This window comes from Giraffa tippelskirchi, chromosome 3 (assembly GCF_054371585.1).
Source record: "Giraffa tippelskirchi isolate mGirTip1 chromosome 3, T2T-mGirTip1v1.2.pri, whole genome shotgun sequence".
Taxonomy (NCBI): Eukaryota; Metazoa; Chordata; class Mammalia; order Artiodactyla; family Giraffidae; genus Giraffa; species Giraffa tippelskirchi.
The window spans coordinates 48654911-48667334 of NC_137277.1; the positions used below are offsets into that span (position 1 = coordinate 48654911).

At 41.1% G+C, this 12424-nt stretch overlaps 1 protein-coding gene across 2 annotated transcripts in view; it reads left to right on the forward strand.

Moving 5' to 3' along the window:
- Positions 1-6531: 6531 nt before the first annotated feature.
- The window catches only part of LOC145543327 (uncharacterized), a 32457-nt gene continuing 26564 nt past the window's right edge, over positions 6532-12424 (forward strand). For both annotated transcript variants that reach the window (XM_081584492.1, XM_081584493.1), the window contains exons 1-2: positions 6532-6632; positions 10930-11031. In XM_081584492.1, coding sequence (XP_081440618.1) covers positions 6548-6632; positions 10930-11031 — 187 coding nt within the window. In that variant the 5' untranslated portion in view covers positions 6532-6547. The remainder of the gene's footprint in view (positions 6633-10929; positions 11032-12424) is intronic.

The window sequence follows — 12424 nt, forward strand, 5'->3', positions numbered from 1 at the left end:
TCATTTAGTTGTTCCATGTCTGCTTCTGATTGTTGCTTCTTGAACTCCGTACAAGTTTCTCATGAGACAGGTAAAGTGATCTGATACTTCCATCTCTTTAAAGAATTTTCCACAGTTTGTTGTGATCCACACAGTCAAAGGTTCTAGCATAGTAAATGAAGCAGAAGTAGATGTTTTTCTGGAATTTCCTTGCTTTCTCCATGGTCCAACAAATTTCGGTAATTTGATCTCTGGTCCCTCTAAACTTCCTAAACCTACCTTGTACATATGAAAGCTCTCAGTTCATGTTCTGCTGAAGCCTAGCTAGAAGGATTTTGAGCATAACCTTGTTAGCACTGAAATGAGAAAATTTGTATGGTAGTTTGAATAGTCTTTGATGTTACCTTTCTTTGGAATTGGAATGAAAACTGAACTTTTCCAGTTGTGGCCACTGCTGAGTTTTCCAAATTTGCTGACATATTGAGTGCAGCACATTAACAGCATCTTTTAGAATTTTAAGTAGCTCAGCTGGAATTTCATCACTTCCATTAGCTCTGTTTGTAGTAGTACTTCCAAAGACCCACTTGACTTCACACTGCAGAATGTCTGGTTCTAGGTGACCACACCATTGAGTTTATCTGGGTCATTAAGACCTTTCTTGTATAGTTGTTCTGAATATTTTTGCCACCTCTTCTTAATCTCTTCTGCTTTTGTTAGGTCCTTACCTTTTCTGTCCTTTATTGTGCCCATCCTTAAATGAAATATTCTCTTGATATCTCCAATTTCTTGAAGAGACCTCTGGTCTTTCCCATTCTATTGTTTTCCTCTATTTCTTTGCAGTATTCACTTAAAAAGACTTTCTTATCTCTCCTTGCTATTCTCTGGATCTTCACATTCAGTTGGGTATATCTTTCCCTTTTTTCCTTGCCTTTCACTTCTGTTCTTTCGTTAGCTATTTGTAAAGCTTTCTCAGACAAACATTTCACCTTCTTGTACATCTTTTTCTTTGAGATGGTTTTGGTCACTGCCTCCTGTACAATGTTTTGAACCTTGGTCCATAGTTCTTCAGACACTCTGTCTATCAGATCTAATCTTTTGAATCTATTCATCATCTCCACTGCATATCATAAGGGATTTAATTTAGATCATACCTGAATGGCCTAGTGGTTTTCCCTACCTTCTTCAAGTTAAGCCTGAATTTTGCAATAAGGAAATGATGATCTTAGCCACAGCTAGCTCCAGGTCTTGTATTTATTAGAGTTTTGCCAAGAGAATGCACTGGTCATAGCAAACACCCTCTTCCAACAACACAAGAGAAGACTCTACACATGGACATCACCAGATGGTCAACACCGAAATCAGATTGAGTATATTCTTTGCAGCCAAAGATGGAGAAGCTCTACACCGTCAGCAAAAATAAGACCAGGGGTGGACTGTGGCTCGGATCATGAACTCCTTATTGCCAAATTCAGACTTAAATTGAAGAAAGTAGGGAAATCCACTAGACCATTCAGGTATGACCTAAATCAAATCCCTTATGATTATACAGTGGAAGTGACAAATAGATTTAAGGGACTAGATCTGATAGACAGAGTGCCTCATGAACTATGGACAGAGGTTTGTGACATTGTACAGAAGACAAGGATCAAGACCTTCTCCATGGAAAAGAAATGCAAAAAACAAAATGGCTGTCTGAGGAGGCCTTACAAATAGCTGTGAAAAGAAGAGAAGCGAAAAGCAAAGGAAAAAAGGAAAGATATTCCCATATGAATGCAGAGTTCCAAAGAATAGCAAGGAGAAATAAGAAAGCCTTCCTCAGCAATCAATGCAAAGAAATAGAGGAAAACAACAGAATGGGAAAGACTAGAGATCTCTTCAAGAAAATTAGAGATACCAAGGGAATATTTCATGCAAAGATGCGCTCAATAAAGGACAGAAATGGTATGGATCTAACAGAAGCAGAAGATATTAAGAAGAGCTGGCAAGAATATGCAGGAGAACTGTACAAAAAAGATCTTCACGACCCAGATAATCACGATGGTGTGATCACTCATCTAGAGCCAGACATCCTGGAATGTGAAGTCAAGTGGGCTTTAGAAAGCATCACTACGAACAAAGCTAGTGGAGGTGATGGAATTCCCGTTGAGCTATTTCAAATCGTGAAAGATGATGCTGTGAAAGTGCTGCATTCAATATGCCAGCAAATCTGGAAAACTCAGCAGTGGCCACAGGACTGGAAAAGGTCAGTTTTCATTCTAATCCCAAAGAAAGGCAATGCCAAAGAATGCTCAAACTACCGCACAATTGCACTCATCTCACACGCTAATAAAGTAATGCTCAAAATTCTCCAAGCCAGGCTTCAGCAATACGTGAACTGTGAACTTCTAGATGTTCAAGCTGGTTTTAGAAAAGGCAGAGGAACCAGAAATCAAATTGCCAACATCCCCTGGATCATCGAAAAAGCAAGAGAGTCCCAGAAAAACATCTATTTCTGCTTTATTGACTATGCCAAAGCCTTTGACTGTGTGGATCACAATAAACTGTGGGAAATTCTGAAAGAGATGGGAATACCAGACCATCTGACCTGTCTCTTGAGAAACCTGTATGCAGGTGAGGAAGCAACAGTTAGAACTGGACATGGAACAACAGACTGGGTCCAGATAGGAAAAGGAGTACATCAAGGCTGTATATTGTCACCCTGCTTATTTAACTTATATGCAGAGTACATCATGAGAAAAGCTGGGCTGGAAGAAACACAAGCTGGAATCAAGATTGCCAGGAGAAATATCAATAACCTCAGATATGCAGATGACACCACCCTTATGGCAGAAAGTGAAGAAGAACTAAAGAGCCTCTTGATGAAAGTGAAAGAGGAGGGTGAAAAACCTGGCTTAAAGCTCAACATTCAGAAAACTAAGATCATGGTATCCGGTCCCATCACTTCACGGCAAATAGATGGGGAAACAGTGGAAACAGTGGCAGACTTTATTTTGGGGGGCTCCAAAATCACTGCAGATGGTGATTGCAGCCATGAAGTTAAAAGACGCTTACTCCTTGGAAGGAAAGTTATGACCAACCTTGATAGCATATTTAAAAGCAGAGGCATTACTTTGCCAACAAAGGTCCGTCTAGTCAAGGCTATGGTTTTTCCAGTGGTCATGTATGGATGTGAGAGTTGGACGGTGAAGAAAGCTGAGTGCTGCAGAATTGATGCTTTTGAACTGTGGTGTTGGAGAAGAGTCTTGAGAGTCCCTTGGACTGCAAGGAGATGCAACCAGTCCATCCTAAAGGAGATCCGTCCTGGGTGTTCATTGGAAGGACTAATGTTGAAGCTGAAACTCCAATGCTTTGGCCACCTCATGCGAAGAGTTGACTCATTGGAAAAGACCCTGATGCTGGGAAGGATTAGGGGCAGGAGGAGAAGGGGACGACAGAGGATGAGATGGTTGGATGGCATCACCGACTCGATGGACATGGGTTTGGGTAAACTCCGCGAGTTGGTGATGGACAGGGAGGCCTGATGTGCTGCAGTTCATGGGGTCGCAAAGAGTCGGACATGACTGAGCGACTGAACTGAACTGACTGAATTGAACTTGTATTTATTGATTGTGTGGAGTTTCTCCATCTTTAACTACAAAGAATATAGTCAATCTGATTTTCATGTTGACCAGATATCTAGTGATGTCCATACATAGAGTCATCTCTTGTGTGGTTGGAAAATTGTGTTTGCTATGATAAGCATGGTCTCTTGACAAAACTGTTGGCCTTTGCCCTGCTTCATTTTATATTTCAATGCCAAATTTGCCTGTTATCCCAGGTATCTCTTGATTTCCTACTTTAGCATTCCAATCTCCTGTGATAAAAAGGACATTTTTTTTTTTAGTGTTAGTTCTAGAAGGTGTTATAGGTCTTCATAGAACTGGTCAACTTCAGTTTCTTTGGCATCAGTAGTTGAGGCATTACCTTAGATTACTCTGATGTTGAATGGTTTGCCTTGGAAACAAACAGAGATCATTCTGTTGTTTTTGAGACTGCACCCAAGTACTGCATATTAGACTCTTTTGTTGACTGAGGGATTGACTAGCAGGAGTAAAGAGAATTCTAAAGAGTATGAGGGTGGCAGATATAAGAAACAGCCACTAACTTTAGGACTAAGATAGAGTGCCCGAGGCATCCTTACCCCCAGGGATGAGATGTGGACCTTCTTGGAGAAGGCAAGATCACATTCATGGAATCATGGTCAGTTTGGTGCTGCACCCACAGAACCTGCAGAAATCCACCCTATAGGGGTGGGAAAACTGTTCACCAAAAGGTATCTCAACAGAGGCACTTTGTTATTAAGTGTCCTATATCTCCTAAAGAAACTGATTTAATAGTTTAAATTTTTTTCCTGTAAAGGAGGAGTCAAGGTCAACTGCTGAGTATGAAGGACTGGAAGAGACTGAGGTTTGAGAAGCATGGACGAGATTTTCAATAATCCTGATAAAGAATGGGCTTCCCTTGTGCCTCAGCTGGTAAAGAATCCACCTGCAATGCGGGAGACCTGGGTTTGATCCCTGGGTTGGGAAGATCCCCTGGAGAAAGGAAAGGTCTGGTCTGGAGAATTCCATGGACTATATAGTCCATGAGGTCACAAAGAGTTGGACACGACTGAGTGACTTTCACTTCGCTTCACTTTATGAAGAGTGGGAGCTTGTGTTGAAATTGTACTAAAATTGCAGGGCATCGTTGAAGCTGTTGATCATGAATTTATGGTGGAACCCATCCCCGCTGGGTGGTACTTTGGTGCAGGGAAGCATAAAGTCCATAAGTGTCTCCAACAGTGTAGGTATTGCTAGTAGATGCTATTGACAGAGATCAGAGAGAGGGTACTTCAAGATATTGAAGGAGTTAGAAAGAGAAATTGAAAGCGGAGAGGAGTTTGCGCTGATTTACAACCATGTGATTTACTAGAATAAGCATCTGGGTTTTGATCTCCCCAGTGTCCCATCTTCCCAGATAAAGAAAGCAAAAGCTGAAGCATTCTGACCCCACTGTGGTACTTTCTGTGCAGGACAGCTGGGGCAAGAGGGGAAAGCCAAAACTTGTTTATGCATGAGACTTGGCTCAGCTGTTTTTTCGACTGATTGCACAAATAGGATTCCAATTTTATTTCTTCTGGATTTGTGAAGGTGAAAAGAGAGAGTAAATGCCTTTCAGAGGCACCCAGACTGAAGAAAGAGGGCTTGGCATCCAGGGACAGGTTTGCTCATCTCTCTCCCAGCATCAAGAGGAGCACTAATTGGTGGATTCTTAAGTCCTGTAGGGTAAACACCGTATCAAAGAGTTTAGGGGAAGTCAGGGGTATGGGAGATAGATTGGATAGATATCTTTCTCTATGTTGCAATATGATATGTTTAATAAGCCCTCCTAACAGCACTTCCTGACACTAGTTGTGCAACTCTCCAATCCAGTCTCCGTATTTTAGGTAGTTTTTCTTTATTCCATCATTCATTGTTAATTATACAAGTAATACGTCAATGTATCCTCCTTACCTTCGTCTTATTTCAGTTGACACTAAAGACTCCTTGAGTACCTAAATCCCCCAACTCACTCTGTTATTCCTAAGAGAAGGTGAGTGCTGGTACTACTTGAGAGGGTATTGTTCCACAATTTTTATGCACTCTCATGCATCTATCAATCCACAACCACATACATCTACAAGCATATAGATCCACAAATATTTAGCACCGCCTTTAGGGAAGAAGGAGAAAGGTGTGTCCCTTAACAGTATCATACAATGCAATGCAATATTTAGACCCAGGTGCAATGCAGAGACAGGGGGTTATAGGAAAGGAGTCATGAAACATGAAGCCAATAATATCTGAGTCTGAACCCCATTTAGTAGCTCTGTAACCTCAAGCAAGCTATTTAACCTTGTGGTACCTCAGTTGTGGTGTTTAAAGAGGAAAGCATCTTGCACACAAAGGTTGTTGAGTCACCTCTTCTATCTATGAGCTTCTGTGGTGGCTCATATGCTAAAGAATCTGCCTGCAGTGCGTGAGACTCTGGTTCCATCCCTGCATTGGGAAGATCTCCTGGAGGAGAAAATGGCAACTCGCTCCAGTATTCTCGCCTGGAGAATCCCATGGACAGAGGAGCCTGGCTGGCTACAGTCCATGGGGCAACAAAGAGTCGGACACGACTGAAGCCACGTGGCACGGCATGGCTTCTGTATATCTGTCTACCTGTCTATCTGTTTATCTATATTCATCTATCTTCTATCACTGTCTTCTTCGCCTGCCCTCACATCTCTCGCTTTCTCATCTGATAGATTATTATTTTTTAGTTACACTAAGAACTGTGTCTCAAAGAACTTGCTTGGAAAACAAACATTGCCAACACCACACAGAGTTTTTGAGGTTTTTGTTGTTGTTGTTCTTTTTTTTCCAGCAAAGTCAGCTGCTTGGCAGAGGTCCAAGTTTCAACTTTCCTAAACACCAGTGGTGGCCTTGAAAGCAGGCCAGGCTCTCTGTCCAGAAGCATATAAATCTCAGCTGCCTGGGCCTTGCTGCGTCGTCTGCACACGATGTCCTCAACTAGCAACATGAAGTTGGGAGGCCTCTTCCTCCTGGCCATCTTCCTCACCCTCAACACTAGGCTCCAGGCAATCGGTAAGTCTCATCCCACCTTTCAGAGCAAGAGAGTCAGAAAGTGGGAAATCTAGGACTGTCATGTGCAGTCTAAAGAGGGGATGGTGCGGGGATGGGTAGACATGGAGAACAGTCCACATAAGGAGACGCTGGGGCACACTTTAATTTTCCCCACGAGTCCCATGCCAGCATCCCTCTGTGTCCGTCGACCTCCTCTCTCCCTTTCTCCAAAGGCCAATCTCTCCATTTGCACTGCCCTCACCTTCTCCTCTGGCTCTGCTCCATCAGCTTCTGGGTCTTTTCCCAGAGTCTCTACCTTCTTCTCTCCATTTGCTTCTACCTACCAACAAATACATTGCTGCATTGTTGAGAAACATGCTTCTGAACCCACTTCTGTTTTCTGTCTTTCTTGACAGTTACCAATCACACCTGAGCCCTTCTAATATCGCTTCAACCACCACCACCACTACAATCACCACCAACATCTCCCCCCATCAGTTATCCCCCCACTTCTCTCTCCCAAAGCATCAGTATCTTCCTGGTTGACAGACAATCTAATAATTTTCTTCAATAGTCAACCTCCTTGGTATCTCGGAAGGATCTGACATTGTTGATGAATTTTCAATCTGAAACCCTCTCTCATGGCTTCTCTCTTTGCTCTTCCTTTTCCGTCCTTTGACTTTCTTTTCCTACATTTCCACAGCCAAAGATGATTTCTCTGGCTGTCTTGCTCCCCCCATATAATCAATGACCAGACTTTGTCAAATCTTCTTTCACAGTTTCTCTTACAGCCTTTGCAATCTGATTGCCACCACCCCAGTTACATACCTGGACCCTTGCAATACTCTTGAAACTCTCTCTCCTCTAAAACACATGTTGTGTGTTGAATTCCAGCCAACTCTATGCTTGAATGTGAGATTGTTCTTCCCAAATTGCAGCTCTAATCAGGCAACTGACTTCCTCAAAATGCAAATATGTTCTCTTATGTGACAACCTCCCCCACCCCAGACTGTGGAAATCTCCTTAATCCTTGAAAGCCCCATTGTACTATTTCCATCATAAACATAATGAGCACACTCAGTTCTTCTAGACTAGTGCAGTAGTTCTCAAACTTTAATAGGACAGGAATTACCCAAGGATCCTGTTAAACTGCAGACTGTGATTCAGGTCTGGGATGGGGTCCAAAGTTCTGCATTCTTAACAAGCTTCTAAGTGATGCTATGACGCTGGCCTACAGACCACATTTTGGGTAGGAAGAGGCTCTGCCAATACTTTAGAATCACCCCAGAAGTGTATTAAAAAGACCAATGCCAAGACCCTCGGCTGGACCAATTAAATCAGACTCTCTGAGATCTCCAGCTCTGTGTTTGCTTGTGTGTGTTTACTGAGATAAAATTTACCATTTTAAGGTGTACCGCTCAGTGGTTTTTAATATATTCACAACGTTGTGCAGCCATCACCACAATCTAATTGCAGACCATTCATCACCCCCTAAAGAAAGCCCATACCCATTGTCAAACCCCCCGTTCTTTCCTACCCCCACCCCCCTCTAATCCACTTTTCATCTTCGAAGCATTTTTCTATTCTAGATATTTCATGTAAAGGAAATTATATAATAATGTGGGCTTTTGTGTCTGGCTTCTTCAACATTTTCAAAGTTTATCTAAATTGTAGCATCTATCAGTACTCCATTCCTTTTTATGGCTGGATCGTATAGCTCTACCAGGTATGATTTATACATTCATCAGTTGATGGACACGTGTGTTATTTCTACTTTGTAGCTAGTAAGCAAGTCATGCTGCTGTGAGCATTTGCGTATAAATTTTTGTGTGAACATGCTTTCAGTTCCCTTGGGTGGATTTGCAAGGAGTAGAATAGCTGAGTCATGTGGCAAGGCTATGATTAATTTCTTGAGGAACTGCCAAGCTCTGTTTTCCACAGAGCCTGCACCAGTTTACCCAACATCAAGCTGTGAGAATTTTCATCCCTCCCACATCCTTTCCAACACTTGTTGACACCTGACTATTAGTTATAGCCATCATAGTGATTGTGGGATATCTTACTGTGCTACCTCATTGTGGTTTCAATTTGCATTTTGCTAGTGATTAATGATGTTGAGTGCTTTTTCATATGCTTCATGTTCATTTGTATATGATCTGTTCAAGGAATGTCTATTCAAGCCCTCCCTTTGCAAGATGGGAGTGTTTGTCCTTTTCTTGCTGAGTTGTAGAAATTCATTATACATTCTGGATTGTTGTCATTGTTTAGTTGCTAAGATGTGTCCGACCCTTTTGCAACTGCATGGACTATAGCCCACCAGGCTCCACTGTTCATGGGATTTTCAAGGCAAGAATACTAGGGTGGATTGCCATTTCCTTCTCCAAGGGATCTGCCTAAGGGAACCAACCCATGTCTCCTGCATTGTAGTCAGATTCTTCACCACTGAGATACCTTAGAAGCATGTTTTAGATATTTGACCTTTATCAGACATATAATTTGCAAATATTTCCTCCCACTCTGTAGATTTTCTTTCCATTTTCTTGACAGTGTTCTTTAACGCACAAGAGATTTTAATAATTTGAAGGCCAACTTATATGCCTCTTTTTTTGCTTTTGTTTTGGGTGTCATATTTAAGAAAACATTGTCCAATCCAAGGTCACAAAGATTTACACCTATGTTTCCTCCTACGAGCTTTATAGTTTTAACTCTTACATTTAGGTCTTTGATCCATTTTGAGTGAATTTTTGTATATGTGTGTGTATACTGTATGGGTGTGTGTTACTCACTCAGTCATGTCTGACTCTTTGCAACCCCATGGACTATAGTCCAACAGGCTCCTCTGTCCATGGAATACTCCAGGCAAGAATACTGGAATGGGTAGCCATTCCCTCCTCCAGGGGATCTTCCCGACCCAGGGATTGAGTCCAGGTCTCTTGCATTGCAGGCAGATTCTTTACTGTCTGAGCCACTAGGGAAGCCCATACTATGGGTATGTATGTATACATATGATTTGAGGCAGTAATCTCAATTTATTCTTTTGTGTGTGGATGTCCATTTTCTCAGCACCATTTATTGAAAAGACCATTCTTTACCCATTGGATGGTCTTTGTCAATGTGTATGACTATATTTGTGAGTTCAAATTCCAGCTAATTCTCTAGCACAGTAATCACTAAACCACTCCTATCTACTCTTTGCAGTCCCTTTCTCATGTCACTTACTATTAAACATGCATAGTGCTGTGAACTGTTGTTATTTCAGAGCAAACTTGATTTCCCATCCTACTTTCAATCTGCCCTGTTGATATGAAAACTAAACATCCCAATTTCCTGAAACATCTAGTCCTGTTCCTTACAATGAATTGATATTTTTCTTGGAATAAGCTAATTAATTAGAAACAAGGGAATGAATGAATGAGTAAATGAACCATGAGCAAATGAATGAATGGTTGGATATTGACAAAGAGTTGTGGTCCCCAACCTTCATCCACAAACTGGCAAAAGCTGATGAAATCCTAAAATGTCAGACATACTGGCTCTGGAAGAATCTCTAGTCCATCTCAGCATCAACATCAGCTGGAGCCCTCATTAAAATATACATGTATAGGCTCAACCCTGGAAAACCTGAGTAATTAGATCTGAACAGGTCCTACTATTCATAGTTCATTTTAAAGATGATTGTCATCATCAGCCACATTTGGGAGTCACTCATCTAGTCTGGCCTCTCTTGACTTGCTCAAACCGCAACACCAGACAACCTCCATTTACAGAGTATAAAAGTGAGATTGGAAGAGATTCATAATGTGGATGGCAGAGGCAGGTCAACCCCATGGCAGGAACCACAGTGAGAATTCCCTTGGTGGTGGTGATGTGATTCATGGTGGAGGTGTTATTCTTTTGGCAAGTCTTTGATCAGCTTCCAGGGTTGCCTCCATCTTTAAACTCTGGCTCTAGGAGTATCAAAGAGCCACACTGAGACCTTCTTCAGGGATCAGAATCCAATAAATTCTCTACTTCCATCTGAAATAATTTCTTGACCTTCAGGGGCTCTACTCTGTATTCAAGGTAAATTTCACTGAGTTGTATAGCAAAAGGGACATGTGCTTTAAAAGGAAATGTCCCTGAATTCAAATCCAAATATTCCTGCAAATACTTCAGATATTATTTGATGGAAGGGTGAGATGAGGTTCTATGAGAGATCATGTTTAAACAGTGAAGACCTAGATCAAAGTGTATCCTGATATTATTAGGCCATGGTCATTTATAAGATAAATATTCATGGTATTTAAGTGTCTCAACCCAGTCTTTTCTAATCGTGAAGGTATCTGCGTGGAGGAGTGTCGAGAAGACCAGGACTGTGCGGCAGGAGAGAAATGCATCAGCAATGGCTGTGGCCACATATGCTCACAAGCTGCACAAGCAAGTAAGGCTGCCAGCTCTGCCCGAATTACTGGGCTTAAAACGATTATGTACTTGGTCCTTCCCAACCTTTCAACAAATGTTCAATAGCAATTTATCTTGAGCATGGTTTTGAATGTTTTCAACATAAAACATTAAAAGGATGGGGTGTTCTTTGAACCCTTTCATCACGGTATCATTGTATTCAGTCCTTCTCAGTTTTTTCCAGCACAGTCACTTTATCCCCCCCAAATATGTATCTATGGTGGGAAAGCAAGACTCTATAACCAAAGCTATAGAAACAAATAAATGATACTCACACTTCCATTGCCCAAAGAAACATCATTGTTGGTTATTCCATACTTACTCTGTCCGTGTGTGTGGACATGATAGTGATTGCCCATTTTTTACTCATTAAGATATTTAGCCATCCCTCAGCACATTTTAGTTTTAACTTTTTATTATGGGAAATCTATGTACAAAGCAGACAGACTGGAATAATGATACACAATGTACCCATCACCCAACCATTATCAACATGTGGTCATTCTTCCTTCATGTCTATTCCCACTCACTTCCTCCATCCCTGTTATTTTCAGATTTCAGGCATTATTTTATCACATTCTACATGTATTCTACATGTCTCTCCAAAAGAGATGTATAAGGTTTATCTTAACTGTTTGGTTGTTATTTTATTTACTGTTGTAGATGTATTTATTAGACACTTAGTCTTTCATTATATAACCTATTCTCTTTGTGCAACCTGTCTATCCGTTTCCCTTTCTCTTATTATAAGTTCTGCATTTAGAAAGCTTTATGTTTTTTGTTCTAATAGGTACCTTATATCAAGACCTTAGAGTACTACTCATGGTCCCCACCTTTTTTTATTATTGCCTATAAATCTCCTACTATGACTAATAGTAAATAATACTATAGCATCAGTAAATAGTAAATAGTAAAAATAGCTCATTTCTTTCTTTCCTTCCTCCCCAATTCCCTATCCCCAGCAGTTAAGTTTAAGCAATATCCTTGCATTTGCACTGAATCTTGTTAAGGTACTTATCAAGCTTACTCTGCTTTTCATATGTTCTTTCCTTTGTCCTTCATGATACTTAACAGGTATATTGTCACAGCATATAGATATTTCATAGACTGTCTTCATAAACCATTACTGAGACTTCATTCTTCTGTAAGTATGTATTTAATGAACTTACTGGTCCCAATTTTCGTATCTCTCTAGTACTTTGGTTGGCAGAGGGTCAACCTCTAGTGGGTTCCTTAGGAAGTTCTCGTAGGAATGATGTCCCCAGTCTTCTCCACCAGACACCTCATTGCTTTCCTCAGATTTTTGCACAGATGCAGACACCTCATTGGTCTGGTGGAAGATGGTATTTTGTCTCCTTTCACCCACTCATATT